The 20,939-nt window shown below is 32.5% G+C and overlaps 1 protein-coding gene across 1 annotated transcript; it reads right to left on the bottom strand.

Annotated features, from left to right (window-relative positions):
• Window positions 1-1,037: 1,037 nt before the first annotated feature.
• LOC140062795 (myogenesis-regulating glycosidase-like) lies at window positions 1,038-8,083 on the bottom strand. The gene is made up of 2 exons (XM_072109126.1): window positions 6,226-8,083; window positions 1,038-5,823 (listed from the first exon to the last, which is right to left on the bottom strand). The coding sequence occupies exons 1-2, from the start codon at window positions 7,997-7,999 to the stop codon at window positions 5,561-5,563; spliced, it is 2,037 nt and encodes a 678-aa protein (XP_071965227.1). The 5' UTR covers window positions 8,000-8,083; the 3' UTR covers window positions 1,038-5,560.
• Between the last annotated feature and the right edge of the window lie 12,856 nt (window positions 8,084-20,939).

Raw genomic sequence — 20,939 nt, 5'->3', positions numbered from 1 at the left:
TGATTTTTAGTTTAGTTGGGGTTAGGGTTTGATTTAAGAGGTAAACCCAGTAGGGAGGTTCCTGAAAATCCCTGAAATTGATTATTTGTATTGTTCAATTAATGTTGGATTCTACTTCCTCTTCTATATATAAATTTACGTAAGGGCAAAATTCGGTAAATCGCGCGTTATTTCTAGAATGTTTACTCGATGGTATATAAAGTTTGTGATTTTAACCACCTGATGTAACCCTGTTTACTAATTAATTTTAGTTAGATAATTAGTTATTGACAATTAAAACGAATTTAGGTTCAACGATTTGCCCCAAATAGGGGTGTTTTCCGATCGTGGTATACACTGTCTAATGGATGTCCTCATGAAAAATACCTGCACACAATAATACGAGGATACTTCGCATTTTCCTATCTCCTCCTACGATAATTGTTTTTAATAGCTGAAAACCGGTTGAACAGCTAGAGGACAGTATCATAATGTTGAAGACAGGCCGATTTGAAAAAAAAAAAAATACTATATTGGTGTTTCACAGTACTGGTGTAACATACTGATTTTAAAGAAAATTCATTTAAGCTGAACAATTTAAATCAAATTAAATATAATAATTAAACCGAAGTACCGTACATACTTATATATACATACATTCAGTAAGAAATTTTTGATACAGCATAATAATATGATTAAATGTTTTATAGCGTAGTTAAAAGTAAGTGACGCACGACGAATAGTGTTTGATAGATTAATGTAAATATTTCAAATATAGATTAATGATTATTTCTCAATAAATTTTAATGCAAAATCAATTGAAAGTCTATTAAACTGAAATGTCCTGTCACAGCTCATGTCATAAGTTGAGTAGTGTCACATTTATGAGTTTTATATACTGAAAGAGACTTAAAGCTATGTTCACACTGAGCCTGTATTCTGGTCCGGATTTATTTGCGTATACTGTATATAAAAATGAATAAATTGGGTTATGAAAATATTCGTACTTGTATTTACTGTACTATATAAAGTATACTTTACTCGGAGATAATGCCTATGTATATTTGATAATGAGCAGTACATCAAGTGCGAATTTAAAATAAATGATTAATCAATTTGGTGAGTTGTACCAGTAGATTGTTCATTTTTAAAGACTCGTAGTAAGTGGCATGATGCAGAGGCCTGAGGCCCCTGCCTTAGGAAACCTAAATGGCCTTCCAAGTTCCAACACTGGAGGAATCGGGCGTTTTAAGCCTTTTTAAGCATATTTTATTGCCTGTTTTTTCTCTCTGGTCACTGGGCCCCCATAACCTTTGGGGCCCCTGGGTTTAGTTAGCGAGTGCTCATAGCCGTTAATAATAAATAATATTATTATCAGCAAATTTTTTCATAGACTCTCTTCCCCCAGGCCTTTGACAGCATACACCACAAGGTATTGCTACTCCATACATGAGCACATCTCTAACTTGTGGACCCTGCCAGAGGGCCTTTAACAGTCTCGTGTCCACAAGGTATTGCTAATCTGTAACTTGTAGACCCTGCCAGAAGACCTTTAACAACCTCATACACACAAAGTATGCTAATCTATCTAATCTATGTTTTTATATTGCGGCCTACAAAGAACAGAGCAGAGTTGAAATAGGTGCTGAATTCGGTCCTCTTAAATCATCAGGAAGCGCGTTCCAGATACGCGGAGCGGTGACAGAAAAAACATTGTCACCAGCTTTTTTTTCACCCCTGAATTGACATCTACATTCTCATTTAACGTGTTTGTTTGAACAGCAACAGATCTAAATGCTATATTAATACACTACTAGGTTTTATTATCTCTTTTTTACAGTAATTTATGCTACACCTGTTTTCAATTTCAGATTGCAATTATGAATATTATAAACCATTTTTCCTCCCAAGCCTTTGATTTTCATTAGTATATCACCAATCTGACATAAGCCATTAATGTCTCCGATATTAACATACACTGTACATGATTTTTAATGCATACGAAATTCTTTTTTTACAGTAGGGATTTTGGTAATGCACAACGCGTAACAACAAACAGAACATTAATAATTATGATCTGTTTTCAAACCAATACTCATGACAACTTTGTTTAAACCATTATACCATGTATTCATATTTACAATTTAAAATTACACTTAGGTTATAAGTTTTTACTGGCAATTAGTACTTAATATGAAAACTATGTATATTCTACTCTAGATAAATTCCTGTCATTTGATTAGACGATTTTGGGTCACATGGCGTGCAATAGTACGCAGTATTAAAACGATCGTTTAATACAGTAGTACTTTTTTTCGTGTACGGAAAATATTTTTTTAATACTATAGCATTTGAAATACAACAGCGCCACCTATTTTATACTTTCGTCACAAATGTTATTGTTTCGCGATAGAAGTACATTTTTTGCGAAAAATATATATGTACTAATTTAGATCAAAAATTCATTTAAATTAGCTTTAGATCGTTTTTAGGATTTTGATTATTAATGGGAACATCTCTACAATTGACGTGGGATCGTTAGAAAAAACATAATTAGCTTAGATGAGTTCCAGTTGCCTGTCCAAGTTTCGTATTGCTGTCTTTCAGCCTAGCTAGGTCTACTAGTAACTTGTTGTAGTTAATTGTAGTTTGTTGACATAAATAACACTACAGTAGGTGTGTTTATAAAATCCATATAATAATAATATTTAATATTAAAAACTAAATGTTACTGTTTTAATCAATGTGAATCAAATGTAGGCATTTTGGCTAGCTGAGCCTACCTTTTATTTAGTCAAATGACAGGAATCTGATGTTATATAAAACAAATGATGAATGTTTATATTCGTGTAATGGTACAAATAATGGCATTTTTGGTGAATGATGAAAGGTTATATCAACTCGCCTTCGCCTCGTTAAAATATAACCTTTCATCATTCACCTCATGCCATTATTTGTACCATTACACTCACAAACATTCATTATTTGTATACTGTATATGCAATAAATATGATTACATTAAATCAATCAATTACTTATTTCAAGGGAACTCAATTTTCAAATAATGCACAAATTTAATTATCAAAAAGTAAAATAAAGCATGGTCAATGAATGCTTAAAATTTAATCACTATATAGATATAATCCCTTAAAATCATTAATATCGAAATACATACCCAGGAAGGATCCTAAAATATAAATGTATCAACTGTTTGGGTTACAAAGATAGTTCTTAAACTACAAAAGAATAATTGTAAAACAGCATTCATCATTAAAAACTATCAAATTAGATGTGCCAAACTGTATGAATCAAACAACTTCTACAGTAATATGATTAGAATTATTGCAACACTAGCATACAAGCGTAAAACTGTATATTGAATAGTAAAAAACATTATAATGAAAGGAAGAAGCTGTTTGCTCCCAAATGACTTAACAGTCACAAATTTAAATGGAAAGAAAGCATCAGATTTCACTCAACACTCAAAATGAAAGCACTCAGATAGTGAGTGAAGTACTTTGCAAAATATTGCCACAGAAGGTTACTGGTACAAATCCTGCTGGGGTTTATAATTTTTGATTTATATTATTATTATTTGTGATTTATATAATTATTTGTAAAATTATTCTTTATTTAATTTATTCGGAGATGGCTTTAAGTCCTTATCCGACAAGACTTGTCCTACCACCAGAACAATGGTTGAAGCGTGTCTTGAACCTGTGCCGATTGTATTAGCTATGGTTTGCGGCGCCCCTACCCCATGCTAACAAATACAAATCAAGTACTAGTAGGTTGATGCGTGTCTTGAACCTGTGCCGATTGTATTAGCTATGGTTTGCGGCGCCCGTGCCTCATGCTAACAAACTACAAATCAAGTACTACAGTAGGTTGAGGCGTGTTTTGAACCTGTGCCGATTGTATTAGCTATGGTTTGCGGCGCCCGTGCCTCATGCTAACAAACTACAAATCAAGTACTACAGTATACTTGGCAATATTCTATTTTTCCAAGTAATAAAAAAGGCATAAAGGCATCAAAGTAAAAAAGATAATACAGTAATTAAAATGGTTGGGTGCAAAAAGATACCCCATTATAATACTAATAGGGGTTCTACTGCAATATGCAATACTTTTGAACCTTAGAAATATGTTAGTTAAAAATAAGAATGCCTTAATGTGTCTAATATTAGCTACATTCCAGTGCATGATTAAAATGTCAAGTAAAACTCATTATCACATTGGGGCATGTCGAGGCACTACTTTGTTGTAAAACCCATTATCACATTGGGGCATGTCGAGGCACTACTTTGTTTATTTAAAGGTTAAAAGTAATACAAGATAGAACACTGAAAGTAGACTTTAGGATCAATTGAATAATTAAACAAAATATTGATGGTAATTTATCTACATTGGTCAAAGTACAAATAACTGTGTTTATTTAATTTGTTACAGTCCCTGATCTTTGCTTGCCACACATGTATGCTTCAATACAGTCATATATTTTTCTTGTATTTGTAATAGATATTGTAATGATTGGTCCACCTGGGAAAAATAATTTAAATATGCCATTTTAATATCATATATAGACGTGTAAAAATATTTACCTGAAAAACTGTTAAGGAATAATAATCACTTGGAGACAACAGTTTGATGTTGAATTTAGCTGTTTTCCTATCAAAGTTTGATTTAGTTTTTTTATCTCTTTTTTTAATGTTGTTTGGGGACTATACATCTTTAAAACACATCTCAGATTTCACTTTATTTACCTTTTCCATCAACACATTTTAAATTCTTACTGGATATCCATCCTTATTTGCACAAATTGTAAAAATATTCTTTACAAACAAAATTATACAGTATGCAATTTTAAAAAAATACTTTTAAAAATATGTGTGTCCCCTACAGTACTACGCCACTAGCGATTCTTATAAAAAATATTTTGTTTAATAAGCAGATGTTACTTGGCTCTGTAATATTCTACTCAGAAAAGAAAATTGATCTTTTCAACAGTACTACTGTATGATATGATATTTTAATACAGTTTCTTTAAGCATATGCAAACTCAATTCTGTATGTAAAAATGGATTATTAGACTTTAATTATTGAGGAGTAGTTGTTGTATTATGCAAAGTGTACAGAACAAATATTTGATCTTGGTCAGTTTTAGTCTCAAATAATGTGTTTGGTGACATTTTCATTAATTAAATATTAAGGTTTGCCTTTCCTAGGATTTTGTAAAAAAAATATATATATTTTTTGGTAGATGGTTTAGGTCTATTTTAGGATTTTTAAATGTAAAATTATTAAAAATGTTTCTAATGCTAAATACTGTATCTTATACGCCGTATGAAATTTTCCCATAAGAAATGGTTATGTGTGCCATAAAATGTCTCTCCGTTAGGATAATCATGTGTAGAGCTGTTAATTGGCAATAGCACATTATATCAAGTTATAAATTGCATATTCAAGAAATCAGTAAAATCAACTTGGGAAGGACTATAGGTTATATACTGCTTGAACAGGATAAATAAAAGTTTTAAAAATATCGCAATACACACTTATAATCATTAAATTACGCCATATTTTAAGTGCTGCTTAATTTCTTAAATGTTGCAACATGGTCAATTGGAACTGAGAAGTTTTTAATCCACCTTCCACCGGAATATAAAAACTTAGTTGATGTATCCTGCCAATTTCCATCTGGTAGGTAGATGTCTCTTTTTCTCTTTTCATTTTCGAGTATCGGTGCAACTAGGAAAGAATCACCAATAAGGAACTCTGAATCTAACGCATGACAAATTGAATCTTCTGGTGCTATCCACCATAATGGACGAATGATTGGATAACCTTAAATAAAAAAATGTAATAGGATTTAGTAATTGTAAATAATGTAGTCCTTTTCAGTATACTCAAAGTTGATAGTGTATCTTTCAATGTATAATAAAAGGTGATTTTAAAGATTGTTAAGTGAACGAAAGTTCAACTGATTAGGTATATTTTGATGATAAAGCATTTTAAAAATATTAACTGAAGTGTGCAAAAGGTGCATGCACATTATTTGGGGTTAACTATTACAATTATTATATACTCTTATTTTATTGTTAGAATTTCTTAGTTTGGACTGCCAGGCCCACCGGCTACAGTACATTAGTCCTTGGCCAACTTGGAAATTCAAGTTGTTTTGTATTTTTGTATTGTTCTGGCTAAATAAATTAATGAATAAATGGAAAATTTATAACAATTAATTACCTTTCATGACAGAATCTTTGGCTAATTGTAACACAAGAGGTGCAACCACATCTTTGTGAATATCTACCATCTTCTTTGAAATATTTACTACTTCATCATCATATTGCCAAGGTGCGATGGAGAACTGCATCACTGGAAGGTACGCAGTTACTTGCAACCAACGAATAAAAAGCTCCCGCTCTGGTTTATATTTAGCGTTGATGTTACCGTCTTTATAAGCATTGCCACCTATCATATCAGGCAAAACAAACGGGTATCCTAGGAGACCGAACAAAATGGCTGACGGGATCAATGTCTTTAAACCATTTTCATAACCCCAGTTTGAGTCTTTATCCATGATTCGGACAAACACAGGATATTTTTGCGACTGGTGACCACATCGCACCTCTACCATGTTTCCAATTTCTGAGACCATTTTGACATAATGTGCACAGTATAAATTCGGATCATTGAGTGTTTTTTTGGAAGTAAAATAAAGTGGAAGATATTGCGTTTCTCCAGCATCAAATTTAAAGGAGTCAATGCCTGTAGTTTTTTGTAGTTGTTTCAACCTGTCGAGGAACCAGGTTGACGCTTCACAGTTTGTTGGATCAATAATGGCTGCAACACCATTCCACCACTTAACAAGACCTGGAACAATGTCTTTCAAATCATGAACCCAATATCCCTTCAAAAGACCTTCTTTAAACGCTTTAGATTCAAAATTAGCGAATGGATGAGACCAAGACGTGACTCTGAATCCAAGCCTGTGAAGTTCTTGGACCATTTCATTAGGATTTTCAAACTTTTTTAAATCAAAATCAATTTCACCATATTTTGTGTTGTAGAAATCATCAATTTCAATTTGGCTGTTTGGGAAGTTGTGTTCCTGAATTTCATTTGCATAGGTTAGCACATTTTCCTGGGTTACATTTTGTTTATATCGTGCCCATGTTGACCAAATGGGCAACTCAAACATTTTGGTATCAGGCACGCTTAAAGGTTTTTCAAAATATTTTTTCATAATAGCATCATGCACTTTTCTGATATTTCTGCTCATACATATTGAGTACTTTAAGTGCGGAAGCTGACCAGACGGATTTTTATAAGGTGAATTTAAGTAAGATGATCTTAAACATAATTCCTGATTACCATTTTCATTTATACTGACATGTAAAGGAGTAATTTTATCAACAACTACTGCTATTCCGCTTGAAGACAACCAATATCTCTCAAGAACAGACCCATATGCTTGTTTATGTTCAATTAAATCCAAGCTAACATACGGTTGCATTGGGATGCTACTTTTTTCAAGTGGCCATTTTAAACTATTAGTTTCAGCTCCTCCATACCAATGCCCAATGCTCATATTAATACAATCTTCAAGAATGAAATCTGATGAATAGATTTTCCAATCTACATGTAAACAACTGATATCATCATCTCCGCCATCCTCAAATTTCATTATGGTTTGAGCGGATGTGTCGCTGTATGTATTTGTGTCATTTATCCAATTTACACACGCGCTCATTTTACCAATGTGTATACGACAGTCAACACAATACAAAGAATCGCTGACCTGTGACCCCAATCTCATCTGAAAAATCTTCTTCTCCTCTAGTTCAATTGTGACACTATGAGAATTGGGTTTAATTGTGATGAAATTCATTCCGAGGTTGTACACCAGGACATAGGAACTCTGCGATACATAAAACCACAGCAATATGCCTGCCAGAAGCACACCTAGTGACATGACCATGATAACTTGTTGCGCTTTCTTGCTGATGTAACACATTTAGTAACTTAAGCTCCAACCAGGCGCAGGAAATCATAAACACATTAAAGTATTATTAAATGATAGAAATTCCTTGCTTACAAATGTTTTATGAACATTAAACTATACTTTTTATGATACTTTTAAAAAGTAGTCATTCCTTAGCTGAAATCATACATTTGTAACTAGATATAATTCTGATTGTTGAAAAAGCAATCGATAACTGTAAGCCGCATCCTGTCAACTGAGCGGTGATGAGATATCCTTTAAATAGCTTTTTTAATTAATGGATCATCTTCATCAACATAGTAGTCATGCATGCCCAATGATAATTCAAAACATTCTTCTCCATTAATACATATTTGTTGCCATGATGCATCAAGAAATCAGGTGTTTTTTTTTCAGCTGCAAAGATTATAAACAGTGCGATTAGGTTTGATTAGAAATTCATGATTCATCTCATAAACCAAAGTAACATAAACATACAAGATTATAATAATATAAACATTTCACAAGATAACAAGTTATTTGACACAAAGAAAATTATATTAGTGATGTCATAAATACAGCTTGTATATCACATCACGATATTCAGTATAAACTCACCACAAATCATCACCGTTTTTTACAAACTTATATAAGCATGATGGTGATTAAGATAGGAATAAACATGTGACTGTATTATGTAGTGTTAATGACAAAAATTTGAGCTGGATTGAATTGTATGACCGAAATGTTCACTTGCTGTCAGACAGCCATTTGTAATTGATGATCCAGGTTACTGTAATGTTTGTCGTTAATGGGACTAATAATTGCATGATGCTAGAAAATAAAAACAGACCCAATGAACGAGTTACTTTTAAACATACTAAACATTAATATATCATAATACATTTTGCTTTATTATACAATAAATAAATGATTTTTTTATTGAAAAGATTGGGTTTGAGGTTACATGTGTCATATTATGAACAACATAGAAACAATTGGTAATATTTGGTGATAAGGTACAGTACACTAGATTTGTGATAATTCAGTTTATTCATTAACATGATCAGCAAATGATTTTATGGTTGACACAAGCTGGCAACCAACCGGTGGTTGCTTTAATTTATTCCTATTTACATATTTCACAGAATAAATCTCAAATAAAACAGTGATGTGTCATGCAGAAAACTTTCAGGAGGCGTTTAGCGTGTTCCCGGTAAGGCTAAACTATCAGTTTACATTTGCAAGTTCAAAGACAATACTTGCAGGAGATGCGTTCTCAATCGAGAAAGGCGAGTTTAAGAACTTTAATTTCATGATATTGCTTGAACAAATTTATAAACTAGTTCGTTTGAATATATGTTCTACAAGGGTACCTTTTAAGGGGGATTTTTGCCACTACTTGCAGTACTCAATAATAATTCATTTATAATTTGTAAAATGATGATCACACATTCAGATATGACGTACTTGATGTGACTAAAGTGATTAATAATATGGATGAAATTGTAATATATTTCTTACAAATACAAATGATCAATCTATATATGCCGCCAGCATGTGTTCCATCACAACTTATGGTTGCAGCAACGTAATGTTATCATAATTTACATTGAAGTACAAGTTATCCCTATAATATTAAATATAATTTTGCTATTATTTACACAATGAAAAAATGTATCCATAATTGAACACACCAATGAGAGCTCAGATGTTGCAGGGTTCTCAAGTACTATAGAACAGCATTAATTACTGTGAAAAATTCAGCCCAATTATGGATGTACAAATATGGAGGTAAGTTTATTTTGCTCTAGAATGAAATGAAAAAAATTGAAAAAAAGAAGAAAAATAATGCCAAGGACATTTTCTTTTCAAATATGTTATCTAATTTGTGTGACAAATTATTTTTGCAGAGTATGGATTATGCAAATTTTAGAACTATATCTCTTCATCAGAACCTATTTCTTTTATCAAAAATATGACTAAACTTGACCATAATGAATTACCAGTTTCAAAATTATGACTAAATTAGTAGACGGACTCATCCGAAGATGACCATATGGGCCTAGGCCTATCGTGAGCCTCGAGAGCATCATCGTATGAAACCAAAAAAAGTTTAACAACAAAACAAACTGACCTTTGGGCAGAATTTGAAAAAAATATTTCATGCCCATAAATGCATTTGACATGTCAGGGTTCGTATTACATATCAAAGGTAAACAACATGGCACAGCACTCAGGAGGCGGAGGTCACATTTTTACATGGAAATATGACGATTTAGTATATTTTAATACTGATTATATATTTACTGTACTATGTTTTGGATTTTTGTTATACTCAATATTACCGTAAAAATGAAAAGAAATCAAATACCAACTAAATGTGCCAAAACTCTTAATCGATTTTGGCTGGGCCAATTCATCCTGTAATCATAGGTGCAGGAACTGGGAGTAGAAAGGTCAATTGATCTCCAAAACAAATTAGCTTTATTGGAAATCATCGATTACAATCTTGGATCTTTAACAGATCAATGATACAATTTGTATGTAATTTCAATGTACCAATGGAACAAATAAATCATCTTATCTTTAATCTGACTGTACAACATGCATATTAAAAATATTTCCGGATCACAACCATCTCCTTACAAGCACTTCATTATATCAATATCACTAATCACTCAACAAATTTGAATAATAAACATTTTTTTTACTACATAAAGTGTGTCGAACATCGATACATAAATTATTCATTACAGATATTTCATGTATGTTCTTATGTGCTTCCAATTAAAAATAGAGATATAGGAGATAAAGGTAGATGAGTAGCCATAATAAATGCTGGTACAATTCTAGAATATTAAATTTTGCATCTGTATAAAATAATTTTTTTTTTTCTAGTTGGAATATCCTAATAATAATTTAAATATATTCGCTTCCTTTTTATTTAATACCATATTATAATAGGCACACATGGGTGGAGAGGAAACATTCTTTTTTTAAAGAAAAGATACAAGCAATAATATAACATACTGCACCACATGTTCTTGGAGTCTCACACCCCCTTGGAGTCTTAGGGCCTGTTCGTAGGGGTTGAAAATACCAGCTTATTCCCGATTTCCATTCGCGTGATCCAACTAACTTTTGCCTCAGGCTACAAAAAATTCGAGGCAAAATGTTCACCAAATTTGCAGGTTATTTCAGCGATAATCCAATTATACTCGGCCTTCAAGGATAATAAATCTCCGATAGAGGCAATGTGTCAAATTTTGACAACCGTTCGCTGCCTAGGCCCGTCATTTCTCCTACGAAGAAGCTCTTCCATACACGCTTCGAGAGCGATCGTCAGCTGGTGCTGTCCTTGTTGGTGTAGACCGCTTAGTAGTAGGCCTAGCTGGTCGGTGGTGTTTCCGTCGTGTAACATTGGGCTCAAATTCTTCGTCAAGGAGTAAAATAATGGTCGTCAGGAGAAGGCATATTTCGGCAGGATTATCGGCGTTAAGAGGCATAAGGTTTGTCGCAAGGATAAGCAGTGTAAAAGGTAGCAAGTACAGTAATTGTTATTGTAAAGAAAGATCGCGAGTAAAAAATATACAACACGAAACTAGCGTGCGAAAATGGGGTCGTAGGTTGTAAAGACAACTGACCTTAAAACGTAATTTCCGGTTTGTGATTCGTCGATTAAGCATTTAAGCGGTTAAATATTTCAAGTACGAACAACGCTCAATTTATAACCCGAGGCATGGGTGAAATTAAGCGCTTATTTTAACCACCGTACGAACACGACCTTATGTCAAGGTGTATCTATGGTGAAAATAATCTTGCTATAACAGACAGACAAACAAAGGTTAGAACCTCCTTGGCAGAGGTAATTAAAAAACCAAGCTAAAACACCTACAACTACTTGATCAATGAAAGTGTGTATTGGTTGATTAAATGAACAATTATGCTGGTTGGACACTCAAGATATATGTAAACAATCGCCTGAAATGATAAAGTTTAAAACACTTGAATTTATTATCAACAGGAAATATCAGACAGGTATTGGAAATCATATGTCACTTGGTTTCTATCTATCCACTGGAACTGTATAGAGTTCTGCGGTGTGATGTCACAACGATATTGGCGCTGCATGGTTGCTAGCCAACTAAAATTGTATACATCTGTATTTCTATCAAATTATGTATCTTAACTTGATTTTTTTAAACTTAAACTGTAGTTAAAGAATAAATAGTATAATAAAAACAAATATTTAGTGATCATTTGAAATTTTAGTTTGTTTTTATTGAAAACTAGAGCGTACTCCGAGAGTACAAACCTCCGCCTACTGTAAAATTCCCCTACATAAAATTCCCCTACATAAAATTCCCCCTCGAAAATGTGTTTTTTTTTACATTTTTTTAATTAGTTCTAAGTGTAAATAGGCTAACTGCACACTACAAAGTAGTGGATGAGAGTTTGGTGTAATGGTTGTGTATCCAGCCTCTCACAGTTGAGATCCCTGGTTCAAATCCCGCTGAGGGGTTTTTTTTTTTTTATTTCTTTTTTTTTGTGGACCTTGACCTTTAACCCTGACCCTTCAAAATGTAACCACAATTATATAATGAGTCATTGATCATTGTGGCTAAGTTTGGTGAGAATCGGATAAAAACTGTGATCTCTAGGCAGTAAAATAGTTTTTTGTTAGTTGTGACCTTGACATATGACCTTTTCCCCTCAAATTCGAACTCGTCCGAGCTATTGGGGCATACTGTAGATCATTGTGGCCAAATTTGGTGAGAATCGGATAAAAACTGTGGCCTCCAGGCTGGTCACAGACACACACACAAACACACAAACTCACAAACACACAACCATACAGGGGTGAAAATATAACCTCCTTGGCGGAGGTAATTATTAAGTTTTAAAATGACTACTTCAATAAGGCGATTCCAAACCATTGGTGACCTTGGAGTCTCTCAGGCAGGTTGAATGCATTTTTTGGTTGGCTAGTAACCACGCAGCGCCACCTATTGTCGTGACGTCAGCACCGCAGAACTCTATAGGATTCCTCTTTATGCATTATATAAATGTAGGCTTATTGATGGAAATATTCTTCTGTTACTTTAAACAACCTATGTAAGTGAATATTTTATTGCCAAGAAATCAAATAATTAGTAATATCTGTATATTATTCTTCGCAAGGTAAAGGTGAATACAGCGCCTAACTACTAGGCAGGCTTATTACAAAGGAGGCCTAGCTACCCGACCCAGCAGTGGATATCCAACTTGTTGCTGGCTATGTAATATAACAGATATCGCCTTTTATATCCGTAAAAATAAAATATATCAGATTTGAATATATTTTCTAATTTAATATCTAATGTCTAATTTTTGAAATTATCATTTTTGTGTATGAAAAAAACTTGCCCTACATATCCACTAAGCATCAAATTAGGAGATATAAAATGAAGTGAAATGGTTTTGGAAGCATTTGTGACAAATGACACATAGCATCTCATAATGAAAAAAATAAGCATGCTGTGGACTGTAAAAAATGTGTTGTTTCATTAATCCTAAAGGCAATTTATAATATAACTAGATTTGAACTTGTCACTATGGACGAGTTAGGTTATGCCATTTGTGACCTGGAGAAAAAAAATGTTAGTGTGCCCTCTATTTTGTGTCCAAGTATATACAGTATACACTATACACTGTATACATACTACATACAGTGCAGAATAGGTGAAAATAACAGGACCCCCTTTTTATTCCAAGTTTTATCATAAAAATATGACTTTTATAATTCAACTAGCCATATGATGACGTTTTGTACCGCCATGGCCGAATCTACAAATACCATAAGTATCACTGCTTAAAGCAAAAATGTAATTACTGTACAAAAAAAGCAAAAAAGATATCACCTCACGCAAAAAATAGCAATATATAAAAAAATTGAAATGAACAAAAAATGTAAATAAAAAACACACACACATAAATAAAATTATTCCAAAATCATGTTTCCACAAGATATCATAATCAAATATAAAAGTTTGTGTCTGAGCACATCATCTAATTTCGAGTAATGTCTGCACTTTTTCTGTTGATTTTTAAAGTCTGTCCAAATTATTCCATCTTAATTCTATAACTTAATTCATATTGATATAAATATAAATGTTATCATTAAAATGTTCTTCAACCTCTCAAGCACGTTGTCACTTTCTGATGCACACCCGCATGATTAATATTCACACAGCACAAAGTCCCATATCCAGTATTGCGCTTTTATAATACTTAATCATCGATTGCCGTCAGCGTAGGTTCCCATTATCAAATAATTAATACACTACGAAAAACACCCATTTTATGCTTTTGTTATACCGTTTGAGCTCAACATCTAGACCTAATTCACACGGCACAATTTTTCTTTTATTTTTGTAAAGTCTGAACAGTCAAAAGTAAAGTCTAAAGTTCCATATCCAGTATAATTGCTTTCATTTTTTAGCTTACATATATTTCAAAGTGAAGAAATGGTGTATAACAAAATCAATGACCGTAAAATACAGTTTACAAATCTGTGTACAGTATCAACATTTTTAACATTGACAAAATATATTGAAATTGAACGTAATTTTCACCAATAAATGCATTAAATATATAGGCATTCCACTGAGTTTTTGGTCCTCTAATATAGTTGCTCTTTTGGCGCTCCATAGAAACGACAATATTGAACATGGAGTAAATGCGAAATTGACAGTTTGCGAGAAACACAACTGTAAATTCATCAATTTAAAGGATTTATTTATTACTTTTTCTGTGATTCTCCATCGTAAAAGTACTTATGAGGTCTAATTCTAAGGTGTGGTATTCACGATAAAGTTACAATTTGGAGTCGAAATAAAATACAGGTGCAAAAAACGGAACTAGCGGCCTTGATCTTGACGTCATTTCGTAACATACTGGATAGTCTAGGACCTGGGTCAGATTTGTATGCATTTAATTTACTACGCTCGCGCTAAGGTCAAATTTTTGTTCGCCAAAATGGCGAAAGGTTTTGAAATACATTAGCCAAATTGAAAATCCTTTAGCCAAATTTAAAAAACCATAAAAATTCAAAAAAATGTTTATTAAATAAATAATGCATGTATTTTTTTTATATTTGATTTCTTTAACATTTATATTATTATTAGGTATCCCAATGAACCTGATTTTCGTTACCGGGATTTTAACACGTTCGTGAAATTTCAAAAAGTGACGTGTCTTTGAAGTTAAAAATATACTATTTCTTATGTACCCATGCGAATAAAAATTATATGCCTGGAAAGATCTTGTTTAAGGGATTATTTTTATATATTTATAATCTATGTTTATTAAATATTTTAATAGAAAACGCGAGTTAAAAATGAGGTACAAAAGCCGGCGAGCCGAAATCCGCGCGCTAAAAATAACTTTGGAAAACACCTACCCATTTTCGCACCCGATCGCACGAGGTCCATAATAGGTGGTGGAGTAATTTTTGTTGCATGTTATCAGGCTTTAAATACTCTTTATTTTGATATGTAAATCGGTTATTATTATTATGTACATCCGCCTCAAATGTCAATTTTAACGATAAAAATTGAATTTTTGAGTCTTTCTCATTATCAAAATCTGGCTAATTTAGTATTGAATTGAAGCTAATTTATATTTCTGTTTGATAAAACACATCGTTTTATTTGACTTTGCGTGGACCTCGTGCGAAGAGGCCAACAAGACCAACCCCTGAAAAAAATAATCCCTACCATAAATATCAGTGTTTACCATTTTCCTTACGGGGGATTCAGTTCTTCGCTTATTACTAAATTACCGTCGCCCAGGCAATGTGCATGGTATGCATGTATTAGCGCGTTAATTAATGATTGGATAACCCCGCAGTGGACTGTTCCATTTTCTGAACTAGTCTTCGCCGCACACGAGGCATGTCGAAAAATGTCACCTCTCATCATGGAATATTTGCTTCGAAACGTCAATTTTACCGATTTATTAAATTATTTAATAATTGGAATATTTATCAATCTATTATATAAAACAAGAAATGTACCGCAGAAATTTAAGAAGCTTTGAATTTGCTATGCAGCGGCCGTAACCCATTCTATGTAGGCGGCCGAAACGCGCTTTGGCCAGGGTTGCCGTTGCAGTATACGCTGTTTCTTAGCTATTCAATTTAAAGCGCAACTTTCGGTTAGAATAATCGAAAGGGAAATAAAATTAAACATGTTAACATTATACTATTGAGGTAATTACTTTGTTAAATTTAAAATTCCCCTTTTTAAATAACAGAACAGCCTCGTTTACGGAAGTATTCGTCCACATGTTTCTGTTTACATTTTCTTCTCGAAGTTCATTTTCTACGTCGAAGAATAGGGACTTCCCCTTTTATTCGCTCATCATCACGTCGACGACGGCCGGCCACGAACCAATCACATTAACTGTGTGTCATTAAAACGTCATCGAGGCACGCTCTGCGCATGTTTAAACAGAACTAAAACAATTAACACGGCGATCGTGACGTCGTCACATAAAATGCTGTTGTGGTAAAAAGTGTACCCGAGTCAGAAAGTACCGAAGTGTGGCGAATTCTCGCTCCCATAAGAAGTCACGCCGACCAGGCTAGGCCTAGGCTTGGAAATGTATTTTCGCCAATTTGGCGAACGAGGCAATAATTATTTTCGCCAAATGGAGACTCCAGTCGCCATTGGCGAATTGGCGAGCGGTTAGCGCGAGCGTAGATTTAGGAGAGAATATCTCAACTGTTATAGAATAATTTGACACCAACGAACAACATAGAATGTGTGCCAAATTTGCTATCCGGGACGAACATGCCCAAAATCGGGGTCAAAGGTTAAAAATGTGTGGTTCTTATATCTCGACAACCACGTGTCGTACAGATTTGTATTTGGTGTCAGATTGTTCAGAATATAAATATTTATATTCGGTTTAACACAACTTTTAGCGAAAAAATGACCGGAAATGCTTTTACTGACCTTTGACCCAAAAATGACCAAAAAACACATTTTCAGGTTAAATTATTCTTTAAAATGCCAATGGACAACTGTATGGTATCAAATGAAAGCATACACAATATGCTACCCATTGCTACCAGACTTTTATTGAAATTTTTATGTATGGAAAATGTGCATATTTGGATTAATTTTATACAAAAAATGAATATTTGGTAGCGTAATTGTTATGTTTATTTATATATATTAAATAATTTAAGTGTTTGGAAAAACGATTTGGTATCAAATGAAAGCCCATAAAATATTCTATCCATTGCTACCCAACTTGCATTCAAAATCAGTAATTATGATACTAATTTTGTTAAAAATGTGCATATTTTATCACTTTTTTACTAAAATGATTATAATTATATTAAATAGTGTAAATTTATTTTGGTTTATTATAATATTAAATAATTAAAGAGTTTTTTTTGTGTCAAATTGTTTAGAATAAAAAAGTAGTAAAAAAATAATAAAATATGTACATTTTAAACAAAATTAGCATCAATTTTCAATGCAAGTTGGATAGCAATAGGTAGCATATTGTGTATGCTTTCATTTGATACCATACAGTTTGTCCATTGGCATTTTAAAGAATAATTTAACCCAAAAATTTGTTTTTTGGTTATTTTTGGGTCAAAGGTCAGTAAATAAAAGCATTTCAGGTCATTTTTTCCCTAAAAGTTGTGTGATATAAATATATTTTATATTCTAAACAATTTGACCCCAAAAGCAAATCTGTACAAGTGGTTGTCGAGATATAAGAACCACACATTTTTAACCTTTGACTCCGATTTTGGGCATGTTCGTCCCGGATAGTGAATTTGGCACACATTCCATGTTGTTCGTTGGGGTCAAATTATCTTATAACAGTTGAGATATTCTTTCCTAAATTAAATGCATACAAATCTGACCCAGGTCCTAGACTAGGACGCATGTGCGGCTAAAGTTACGGACGTAAATGATTTGTAACACAGTCCAGCATGCAGAGCATGATGTTGATTGAGTACCTAACTCAGAGTTACGGGCCTAACTAAGCTTACACACTGTTTGATGATATCGCAATACAAACATACATTCCCCAGGAAAAAAATGAGGCGCCAAAGATCCTTTATAAAAATCTAATAACAATTTATTATAATAAATAGTAAACTAGATCTAATCTTACCTCAAACACAAATTTTGAAGCAAATTGACAACCTGTTCTTGCCTACACACCTGTGGAGTAGTTTTCCTAAGAACAGTTTGAAATTGGTGGCGTTGTTCAAAATATTCTCTCTCTCTGTACAGTACAGAACGGTACTGTACGGACTGCAATACATGTGTTAGATTGTTTGAAATAAAATGTTACCAAGTATGCCTACATGTTAACATCATTTTTAATATTTAATTGTTCGTTTTATAATATTTGTTATAGTAAAAGTTTAAAAAATGCCGAATATAGTAATATTTGTATTCCGAAATACGACACCATAGTGGGGGTGAGTTTGAGACGATTTTGAAAATATGACACCTAATAAGTAGGCCTACTTTTATGTTACATCCATGGACCGAAAGGGACCATTTATTTTTCAGCTGAAAATAGGCAATTCATTCGCAACTTTTAATTTACAGATACGTATTATTCTTCACGCACAGATTTTAAATTTTTTCTTTCTTTTGTGAGGTTCACTCACCTTAATTTCATTTCAAAACATAATTATTTGATAAATAAACAATTTGATTAGGCCTATGTTTGTGTATTATCTTTTTAAATATATAAATATTTTCGTTTATAACTATTAAGTTTCCCCTTACATCTTACAAATCAAGAGATTATTTAAACATACATTTACATTACATATAAACTGAATCAATATCTATAAATATAGAGAATCAAAAGCAACTCAATAAATAGTTGAATAGTATAGCATTATCAGTGATTTCTGTTTACCCTTATTTTTAGTGTTTTCCTCCTTTTTTCTGTTTTTTTTGCACTATTTACATTTTTTTACAAATTAATTACAGTAACTTTAAAAAAAAAAAATTAATAAAATACATTCATGGAATGTTCTTGTGTAAGTATATTTTTTAACGTGATCCATGAGTTTTTACAGATTGACCTATTTAATTCTGACAATATTTTTATTATATAGTATATAGAGCAATTGAGTATAACTTATTCTTTATGTTGCATTCACACCAAAAGAAAAAATTTACTATTATCCAACTTTTTATATATTTCATTGATTTTTTTTCCATAATAAGACATATGCTAAATACGAAATTTGCGAAATTGGACCAACTCTTTCAAACAAATTGCCAACCGATCAATCTGATTTTAAAACGTATTTGCCCCAACCTACTTTAAACTCCTTATTTATGTGTCCAGTGTCTGATACTGAAATTATAGATATTGTCAAGTGTTTTAAAACTAATAAAGCTCAAGGACTTGATGAATTCAGTCCAAAAGTTATTAAACAATCAATTTCCTTTTTGGTTAAACCTCTATGTCACATATTTAATCTATCTTTAACAAAAGGAGTTTTTCCAGATAAATTGAAATTGCCAAGAGTTACTCCCATCTTTAAAGCAGGAAAAAAGGACACTTTATCTAATTACCGACCGATCTCAGTCCTTTCGCTATTTTCTAAAATATTAGAAAGAATTATCTATAATAGAACCTATGCCTTTATGGAAAAAAATAATATTCTATTCAATAAGCAATTTGGATTTCTCAAACATTTTGATACCGCAATGACCTTAATTGATTTGTCCAATGAAATAATAGATGCATTTGAAAATGATGAGTTTGCAATTGGTGTTTTTGTCGATCTATCGAAAGCATTCGATACCATTAACCATCCCATTTTTCTTTCAAAACTGTATTACTATGGTATTCGCGCTGTTCCTCTCAATTTATTAATTTAAGAGCTATTTATCCAACTGCTACCAATGTACCAAGTTTTGTGATTCCCAATCTGACTATTTGCCTATTACCTGTGGAGTACCACAAGGTTCATTACTAGGTCCTCTTCTGTTTCTTTTATATGTGAATGATATTTACAATTCGTCAGTATCTTTATCTTACTTTTTATATGCAGATGACATTAACACTAATCTGTAAAAATCGACACTTAGAGTCGTTATTTAACACTGTAAATACAAGTTTAATTAATGTATCCGAATGGTTTCTGGAAAACAGCCTTTCTGTAAATCTAAAAAGTGCAGCTATGTTTTGTTTAGAAGTAGTACGATGCCGATTAAATTAGGTCCATTGCAAATTAAACCAAATGGTTTTGTTCTTCCCATGGTCAATCATGCTAAATGTTTGGGTGTATCCATTGATAGTCGTCTGACATGGAAACCCCATATTATTGAGACAGAAAACAAAATGTCAAAAAATATTGGTATAATTTGTAGACTGGCATCTTTTCTTCCACATCATATCCTCCGAACACTCTACTGCTCCCTTGTTTTGCCATATCTTTTATATTGCAATATCGTTTGGTGTAACACATTCTCATCTAATTTAAACAAACTTCAAATACTACAAAAGAAAATCATACGAATAATTTGAATGTTTCACCTAGAACTAGTACAGATCCTTTATTTCGTTCTCTCAAATTATTAAAATTAACAGATATTAATATTTTCCAACAATGTTTATTTATTTACAAAAGCCAAAATGCTCTTCTTCCATCTCATTTACGCGATATGTTTTCTCCCAATTATGAATTTCACGGCTATTCCACAAGAATCCTCAATAACCTTCATATTTCTAAACACAAAAAGACTTCTTTTCAACATAATATTAGATTTACTGGACCCAAGATATGGAACTCACTTCCTAACAAAATTACAACTTCTGCAAACAAACATAGCTTCGTCTTTAACACTAAACAATATTTAATACAAAAATAAATTAATTAACTAGTTATATTCTAGGTATCAGTTTTTATTGTTTTCATATTCCG

Source organism: Antedon mediterranea, chromosome 11 (genome assembly GCF_964355755.1).
Source record: "Antedon mediterranea chromosome 11, ecAntMedi1.1, whole genome shotgun sequence".
Taxonomy (NCBI): Eukaryota; Metazoa; Echinodermata; class Crinoidea; order Comatulida; family Antedonidae; genus Antedon; species Antedon mediterranea.
Note: the sequence above shows the minus strand (reverse complement) of the source record. Positions and strands in the feature narration are given on the sequence as shown.

Coding starts and splice junctions, on each gene's coding strand:
- LOC140062795 (XM_072109126.1), bottom strand. CDS start 7,999: ATGTGTTACATCAGCAAGAAAGCGCAACAAGTTATCATGGTCATGTCA. Junction 5,824..6,225: donor CAAAGATTCTGTCATGAAAG/GTAATTAATTGT, acceptor TTTTTATTTAAG/GTTATCCAATCATTCGTCCA.